This window comes from Penicillium arizonense, assembly GCF_001773325.1.
Source record: "Penicillium arizonense strain CBS 141311 chromosome Unknown PENARI_contig099, whole genome shotgun sequence".
In the NCBI taxonomy this organism is placed as follows: Eukaryota; Fungi; Ascomycota; class Eurotiomycetes; order Eurotiales; family Aspergillaceae; genus Penicillium; species Penicillium arizonense.
In genome coordinates, this window is record NW_019173376.1 from 4,037 (window position 1) to 12,212 (window position 8,176).

The 8,176-nt window shown below is 48.6% G+C and overlaps 4 protein-coding genes across 4 annotated transcripts; 2 read left to right on the plus strand and 2 right to left on the minus strand.

The window, feature by feature from the left end:
• Positions 1-388: 388 nt before the first annotated feature.
• On the plus strand, positions 389-968 carry PENARI_c099G01377 (uncharacterized protein; the record flags this gene model as incomplete). Its single annotated transcript, XM_022637826.1, has 2 exons — positions 389-508; positions 555-968. The coding sequence occupies 2 exons, from the start codon at positions 389-391 to the stop codon at positions 966-968; spliced, it is 534 nt and encodes a 177-aa protein (XP_022482316.1).
• Positions 969-1,238: 270 nt separating this feature from the next.
• Positions 1,239-2,612, minus strand: PENARI_c099G05954 (ankyrin repeat domain-containing protein; the record flags this gene model as incomplete). Its single annotated transcript, XM_022637827.1, has 3 exons — positions 1,239-2,120; positions 2,175-2,333; positions 2,451-2,612. 3 exons carry the CDS (start codon positions 2,610-2,612, stop codon positions 1,239-1,241), a joined length of 1,203 nt encoding a protein of 400 aa, XP_022482319.1.
• Positions 2,613-3,031: 419 nt separating this feature from the next.
• Positions 3,032-3,488, minus strand: PENARI_c099G00175 (uncharacterized protein; the record flags this gene model as incomplete). Its single annotated transcript, XM_022637825.1, has 3 exons — positions 3,032-3,146; positions 3,224-3,341; positions 3,416-3,488. 3 exons carry the CDS (start codon positions 3,486-3,488, stop codon positions 3,032-3,034), a joined length of 306 nt encoding a protein of 101 aa, XP_022482317.1.
• Positions 3,489-3,917: 429 nt separating this feature from the next.
• Positions 3,918-4,674, plus strand: PENARI_c099G08558 (uncharacterized protein; the record flags this gene model as incomplete). Its single annotated transcript, XM_022637828.1, has 2 exons — positions 3,918-4,408; positions 4,461-4,674. The coding sequence occupies 2 exons, from the start codon at positions 3,918-3,920 to the stop codon at positions 4,672-4,674; spliced, it is 705 nt and encodes a 234-aa protein (XP_022482318.1).
• Between the last annotated feature and the right edge of the window lie 3,502 nt (positions 4,675-8,176).

Here is an 8,176-nt window from a genome sequence, read left to right on the forward strand (position 1 = left end):
TATGACCGGTGTTGAAATACGTTGTTCTTTGAGTCTCTTTTTCAATCCTCTGAATTTTAGTCTATTTACTTTTGGATTTCCGAGCTCTCCAACAAATGTGGAAAATGCGTTGTGATTGAATATATATCTCCTGGACCGTTCATCACCAGTAAGCCACTAATATGAGGCACATTCACCAACCATCAACACCACCAGAGTAAATCACCAGCACCATCATTAAACGGACTGCTAAGAGAGTGCTGAGATCGAAAAGCCGACTACGCTGATTGACCCTCATGGTAAAAATGAGACTGAGTACCTAGCCACCTATGTCTGCTAGTCTATAAAAGCCTCCAAGAATTGGTGGACATGCTATTGCCCAGATACTCGACTTTCCCCTGCGATCAAGATGGATGCCCCTAACAGCACGCCAGACCAGGAAAAAGAAGGAGAACAGCAGCCCAGTGCATTGCCAATCGTTTCTGAAAAAGAGAATTCGCAGGAGGCTTCTGATTATGTCCCACCACAGGTAAGTAAAGCGGCTCAGCTTCCAATGCTCTTGCTGACCATCGCAGCTCTCTCCCTCGCAACAGGAAGCAGAAACAAGATATGCCTTGGCGACAGAGCCCTTTCAACCTATTTTGAAGGTGCTAGCAGACCTCGAACGCGACGATCCCAAGTTCGCCTTTCCCGCGGCTCGACTTGTCGGACTCTATCGACGCCTATGGGAGTCGTGCGTGTCCAAACACATCGAGGGCCAGAAGCTAGAGCAGAGCAATCATATATTGAAGGAAGCTAGCACATACCTGACTCAAGAGAGGGACGGACTTCAACTGCGCCGCGACAAGCAGCTGTCTCGGCTGCGCTTCTTTGAGCAGGCACTGGAATCATCTCGGGGTCGACTGACTTGCGTACTTGACGATTGGAACCACCCGTCCAGACTCAATCTACATGTACCAGGATTCTTGGACAACGCAAGAGAAGGGTGAAGGGTTGCATATTCACGATTACTTTTCCAACTTGGCAATAATATCACAACATTGTAATTGAGAGAGAATTACCGCATGGAAAGCAGCTTACATCTGGAATAGCATAGCCTTTGTGGAATGTTCTGCGAACAATCCCGCATGTTCTAGTGTCACTTTTATTAACCAAGTACATTATAAACTAAAAAAGTATTGATCCAGTGACAATGTGGGCAGTGTAGCTAGCGGAGAAAGCGTCGATTAACTCGGCCGTCCCGCATTGTATCACGACAGCTACCCGAAGTAGATGTGGCCAGCTCTTACAGACCACCAAACCTTCTCCTCGGAGACCGCTTCAGCAATCTTTTGCGGAGTGTTGGCGTCTTCCATTCTGCTTCGAATGGCCCTCTGGATGCAATCGTTCCTTGTTAGATTCAGGGATTTTGTCAAACTGAAGTGTTTCAGTCTGGGATTGACCAAAAGTGCATCAACAATCGAGGAATGCCCGCCCTTGACCGCCAACATCAATGGATCCTCAGAACATTGATTCCTGATGTTCACATCAATCCGATCATGGCTTAGTAGTGCCTGGACCATCTCCAAGTCACCACCAGCGGCGGCAATGCAGAGAGCAGTGTCGTGAGTTGCGATCGTGCTTTCATTGATGTTCAGACGTGCGCCTTGCTGCACTAAGAGCCTTACCACATCGAGATGGCCATGTGCAACCGCTCGACAAATAGGCGGATCTATTACATCCCTTCCATTGATCTCCACGCCCTCCATACTCAGTAGACAAGCAACCGTGTTCACGCGTCCGTGATATGCGGCCAGGGAGATTGTAGAGTGGCCTCCAACACAGAGATTCAGACTGATCCCTGGCACCGCAAGCAGCCGTCGTAGGAGCACGGTATCCAACCTGGACGCGGCGTGGTGTAGAGATGTAGAGGGCGTCTCGAATCTTCCGCAACCTCCAACAAAATTAACGTTGATGTCTTTCTCGGCCAACAGCCTTTCGGCTATCCCGTCGCATGACGAGTAAGTAGACAGCCACAGTGGCGTATTGCCATCTTTGTCTTTGCAGTTCACGTTGGCACGTGGGTGACTTAGGAGCAAATTGACCATTTCCAAGCGTTTGTTTTGAATGGCGAGATGGAGCGGCGTATAGCCATTCCGGTTCTAGATGTCCAAACTCAGGCCCTTTTGTCCGAGAAGCCGTTTGACAGCATCTACCGACCCATAGGATACCGCTTGGTGAAGAGGTAGCTCAGCATCCTGCGATGATTGAGTACCAAGAAATACCTTAGCCATCGGATCGTTTGAAAAAATCATTTCCATCACGGGCCTATTAAAGCGACGTGCACAGTCCCATGGCGAGCGGCCTGAATCATCCTGTAGATCAGGGTCGCTGCCACTAGAAAGTAGCAGATGCACGAACCCTATTCTACCCGCGAAGACTGCTAGGTGGAGCGCCGTTCAGCCGTGTTTGTGCTTGACGTCCACTCTGACATTGGGTTGTTCTAGAACGGTCTTGACGGCGGAAAGGTTTCCGTAGCGGACGGCATACCACAGGGCGCTCTCCCGCGCTTGATTTTGAATGTTGATGTCTAGGTCTCCACGACTGAGCAAGAGGTCCTGCACAGCAGCGGAAGAGTATTTGAGCGCCCTCATTAAAGAGTTTTGCCTCGGTAAAATGCATTGATGTTGGCGTTGTGCTGGAGCAAAGCCTCCGCAAGACCAACGTTGTCGTATTTGACGGCCAAGTGCAACAGATTGCTGTTCTGAAATTTGATGTTGTATTTCCAGATGCTGGGCTACAGTTTAAAATCAAAGTTTTTGCATGATTTTGCGGGGGCAAATAATGCAGTACCGTCCAAATACGACACAATCCACAGCAAAAGCTCGTTGGGAAGCTCTCTGATGTTTGGCTGTAATGTATTAGCTCATCGGTAAACTCAGTAAGAACGAATTGAAACAGACCATGATTGGACAGCGGATGGAGCAAACGAAATGTAGATAGGGGTGAGGTGAGAGTTGTGAAAGTAGGATATGGGAGGCCTTTATATACTCACCTCAGCCAAATTCCGTGGTCAGCTAGGAGTGTAGTCTGTCACTCCGCTGAGAGGTGCGTAGCAATCCCACGGCAGCATCAAAGCCTTGACAACAATGTTTAGGCGGAGTTGGAGAATCTCTGGCTTCCAGCTCCTGGGAACCGAATCTATCTCTACGTACCCACATCTTGCATCTAGCGCCATAAGAATAAATCACAACCTATCACGCACTTCGAAATTCCATAGGCAACCCAGAATTTAACCCAGCGTTTGTCGACTATGCTGCCTACCGCAGTAGCCAATCTGTTCGCCAATGCATGGTCACCGCGGTCTACAGCCACAAGTGCAGCTGATTTGGGCAGCAGTGATCTGGAATGATATCCCTTCTCGCAGGCCACTGATTGGCCGTATAGTGGCGCATACTGCGTGTGAATGCATTCCTCGACGTATCGACTGTTTCAAGGAAGGCGTTGCATGCCAGCAGCCACGCAGCCATGCAGGGAAAGAGCCTACGGAGATGGCATATAAAGCTGACGAGGGGACGCTGCAGAGATTGCCCAACACCACCAACAATCCGAAGCATTTTCTGCCTTTGAAGACCACCGCAATGTCTACCATGCCTTGGAACCCATTCTCTGTCTGCGGGATCCCTCATAGTGGTCCTGGCTCCTGTTGCGGCATGACGAAAAAAGGCGAGCCATGCAAGAACTCGATCAAAGTTGAAGACACCAAGATCGGCCATCAAAAGTTGACCACTCTCGCTAGAGAGCCGTTTGACTTGTCAACGTTGCAGTCGAAGCTTTGTGATATCGCTAGAGACTTCCTCTGCGCGAGATGGCACCGGCAACGGCAGGCCGACCAAGTTGGCCATCAGTGATATGAAGCCGCCGTCCGCAACCAGGCGCGAGTACCACATGGCTCCAGAATGGCTTCTCCATCAGTCATGGAACAGCCGGGCCAGCGTCAGACATCGTCAGCCTCCAGGCGCCGCCCTGCATCAGACAACACTGACCCGTCACCTCGCGGGCTCAGACAAGACCCGCCGGTGCGCCTGTCAACCAACCCCGAGCCAGTGCAGTCATTCAATCCATTTGTGACTTCCACAATGCTGCGGACGAACAGTGTTCCATGGCGCATTTCGCCGGCCCAACCAGCTATTCTGGCGTCGGTCGCTAATATCTGGGCTGGTTTCCAAGAATTGACGCTCCAGAGTCTCACCCCGAGTGAAGAGGTCGACAGCATCCACGAAGACGTCGACAACATCCACTGTGTGTTCTGCCTGATCGACGATGAAGACCATGCGAACGAGCGCGTGATCTTGCGCTGCCGTCAGTGCACATCGCTCTCTCATCTATCCTGCGCGGAAGAATGGTTGGAAAAGCGAGATACAGGGTCTGGCACGTCATGCTGTGTGTGGTAAGTGTGCATGACTTTATGTCTGAGACGACCAAGATACTGATGACCGCAGTCGAAACGAAGGAGCCCTAGACGCCTTCATTCGCCCGTTACGAATCCCCTCGTCGGACGCCGAGACACGTACCGTCCCCACGGCAAGTGAATCGTCTCCCACTGGTGGGCCCCGTCGCTCAGCCAGACTAGCAGGGGCTCATCTACCGCGAGGCCCATCCACCTCTGCACCGCTTCGCCGGTCGGCACGACTCAATTCCACTCAGCGTGGGTGATCTCAGATTCCAGGCGAGGTAAGATGGAAAATAGGAAAAGCGACCGCCAATCACACGTAAGTACGCGTGACCAGACACTCGGCATGGTGATCAGCAACCGTGGCCATAGCGTTGATATAGATTTTTGGAGCAAGCTTAGCAAGAAATGAGATCCCGATTGTTTAGACTTCAGATTACAAGGCGACCGTTCATCTTTGCAAGTGCTGGACACCACTAGACCTTAGTCAAAAGCTACTGGCTGCGTCGCTTAATTCGAATCTGACATAGCGCTAAATGTGCTGATATAATAAGTTTCTTCTTTCATCTTACCTTACAGCGGTGACCAAAGAGAGACGGATTCATCTCAGTGGAGCCGCGTCGCATAAGGCGGAGATTGTTGACAGAAAAACGCAACAAGTGGGCTGGCGAGAGACTGACAAACTCTTGTGCTTGTTAAACTGACTCTGGGAAGCTCAAAGCATTTCTAGGAGCTGTCTATCTCCTAGGAAATACACTTTAGCTCCTGGGGCTATTTCTATTTCTAGGAAAATGAGATCTACCCCTGGGATCTTCACTCTACGTTCCTGACTGAATACGAAACTGGCTTTCGGAATACATTGGCGACAGAAGAAACGTGGCCTGATCACTTTCAAAGAATGGGAAGGATTATATATGTTCTTCGATTTCAGTTACCCTTGATCAATTCTTTTTTTAATCACAGCCATTTGAGCCATTTGTTTTGGTCGCAGCATGATCCGCATTTTATCCAGTCCTGGTAATTCCCTATCCGATCATAAAATTGTAGCTCAAAAAATAAAATCTGGATATCACATTCCGGTACGTGTAAGGGTTCAAGGGAATGTCTCGGAATTACAATGACTAGCGAGACTTCCTATCTGAATTACTTAACGTTTCTTTTTTTTTTTTTTTTGTGATATTCCAATCCCTACCCTTAAAGCAAAGATTTTGTCAAACGTTGGAAATCTTCCCATTCTTCAGGCTATCCGGTGGAAAGAACGGCTTCGGGCTTTGACGCTACGAAACGTCAAATGCCTCAATCGAGTACCTCTATTATGGAATACTCGCACAAACTGTCAGTTGCTGCAAAGCGACACGGAGCAGGCAATTGGTCGTCCGATGCCTACAAAGCCGTATGTCTCACCTCTTAAAGCTGGCAGACTGGTCGGTGTGGGGATTCGCTGATACAAAAAATGAGCCCCAGCAGGTCGCTTTCAAAGAAGCCCCTTTGGCGACTTCGAGTGCAGGACTTTTAGTGCCAGAGCAATCGCTCGGGGCCAAACATTGTGACCCACACTGTCTAGTGGAAAAGTGGTTGCTTGCAGAGAGTCATGCTTCCCCTAGCCATGGTTTTCAGTTTGAGTTCTGGCGGACGGAAAGAGTAAGTATTCTTCCAGCTAGGGATCACATGCTTCTTCGTCTATCACTAAAAGAGCTCATGAATACAACAGCTGCCTGAATTTAATACTACAAGTTTATCACCGGTTATTACGGAGCAAACTGCAAGCGCTGGATGTGGATGCCAATCCTTCTCTGCCATCTCCAATCGCGTCGAAAGCGGTTTTCAAGAGAAAAGAACCGAAGACACAAATGTTTCCGACGGGTTTGACTTGAAGTCTTGGGCAACATCAGTACAAGACACTCATTTTCATGTTGCTGTTACTGGCGCCGACAATAATGCCAAGAAACCAGTCTTGACCATTGAAACCAGTTGTAATATGAGAACCCGTTTTTACGCTGGGAGGAAAGATGTTGAAAACGCATACTCACCATCTTGATGTGAAATGAAATTTTTGTTAAGAGTTTCGGAGAAGAGGTCTTGGGCTCAAATTTTATGGAAATACTCCAAGGTGTTTGGTTTCAATAAGTTGGATTGCCATAATTTCTGATAGACATATTGGTTCCCAGGGAGTGCTGGTTATTTCGACACATCAAACTACCCCACATACCAATGAGACATCTCTCGGCCGTGACTCTAGGATAACCTAACCCTAAACTTCTGGGATTGATCAATGAGTCTAATTGTTGCGCAGGTCTGGTGAAGGTGTCTTTTGAGAGTAATGTTCCTGTTGACAGCTCCATCAGCCCTGGGAACGCACATCTCGGCCCTAGAAGTTCTCTTGCTCCCAGAGGCTTTGGTGTGGTTTCTGGGAGCGCAGAAAAAACTTCTAGGAGTCAAATAGCCCCAGGAAACCTGACGTAACTTCTGGGGTCTTGTACCTCCACCTCGAGGAACCAAAGCCATGTTCCTGTGGACAGCTGTCAAGGATATACATGAAGCATACAGAACGGATACAGAACGGATGGAGATATGATCTGCGCGGGACCCACATGGTGTATATGGGTTCCCCTGAACGCGAGGAAGCTACCTTTCTTTTGCTTCCTCGCGCTACGTCTTTTGTCTAGAGTTGACTATAGCTTTCTTTAATATTGACTACTCATCTGAATACGCTGTCCTAATCTACGGATACGTGAGACCATCACAACAGCTTTGCTAACTCCTGGAACCTCAATTGCGGTTCCTGGGGCTATGGCTAAGCCTTCTGGGAGTGATCGAATGAGTATGGAGATATGATCTGCGGGACCCACTTGGTGCATATGGGTTCCCATGATCACGAGGAAGCCTGTCTCTTTTGCTTCCTCGCGCTCGTCTTGTATCTAGAGTCAACTATAGTTGTTCTTCATATTGATTGTTCATCTCGAGACACTATCAACCTCTGCGTATACGTGAGACCCTCACATAGATCGACCCAAGAGCTGCTGAGTCGCTTAACCTGTATTCGACGAAAGCTTCTCATTTCGTACTTCACACAAGAAATCTCGTTTATTACGTGCATTTTGTTCAGTGCCCCCAGTGTTTCAATGCCGTACTAGTCATCACACTGAACTCTAGTCGGTATCCTCTCGTGATTATTTCGCGTGATACTAGTACTTTATCATGTCCTGGGTGTTTCATAGCGGCCAAGAAACGCCTTTCCAAATCCTCATATCTATCCGAAAGGGCTTGCAATATCGGATCATCCCTCAAACCCTGCCTCCAAGAAATCTCTTCCAACAATGGCTCACCAAGGTTGGCGAAGTGTTCCAAAGCATCTTTTCCAATCCTTATACCAACAATATCATCGAGTCTCGATGAAGTCCGATTGCTTCCATGCCGAACGCAATCACAGAGACTTTCACCGTATGTATCGACACTAACTGCGCATAGACAATCAAAGAACATCATCAGGCAATAGACCGTAATATAGCGTTGTAGTAAAACAGACTCAGAGTCACCGAGAGTTTCGAGATGCGCTTTATGTTTATAAAGATCGCGGACCGCGCGAGCGACGCAGCTCAAGCATCGCTCCTTGGTGGCTTCACCGACCTTGCTTGGTACACTAATTGAGTGGTCAGGCAATCCTTCAAAGTTGACTGTCTTTACCTACCAGCATATGAAATTGACAAAAGTGCTGAGCGCATGGAACAGAGTCAAAAGTACTGGAGTCAATTGACACGAATTGTA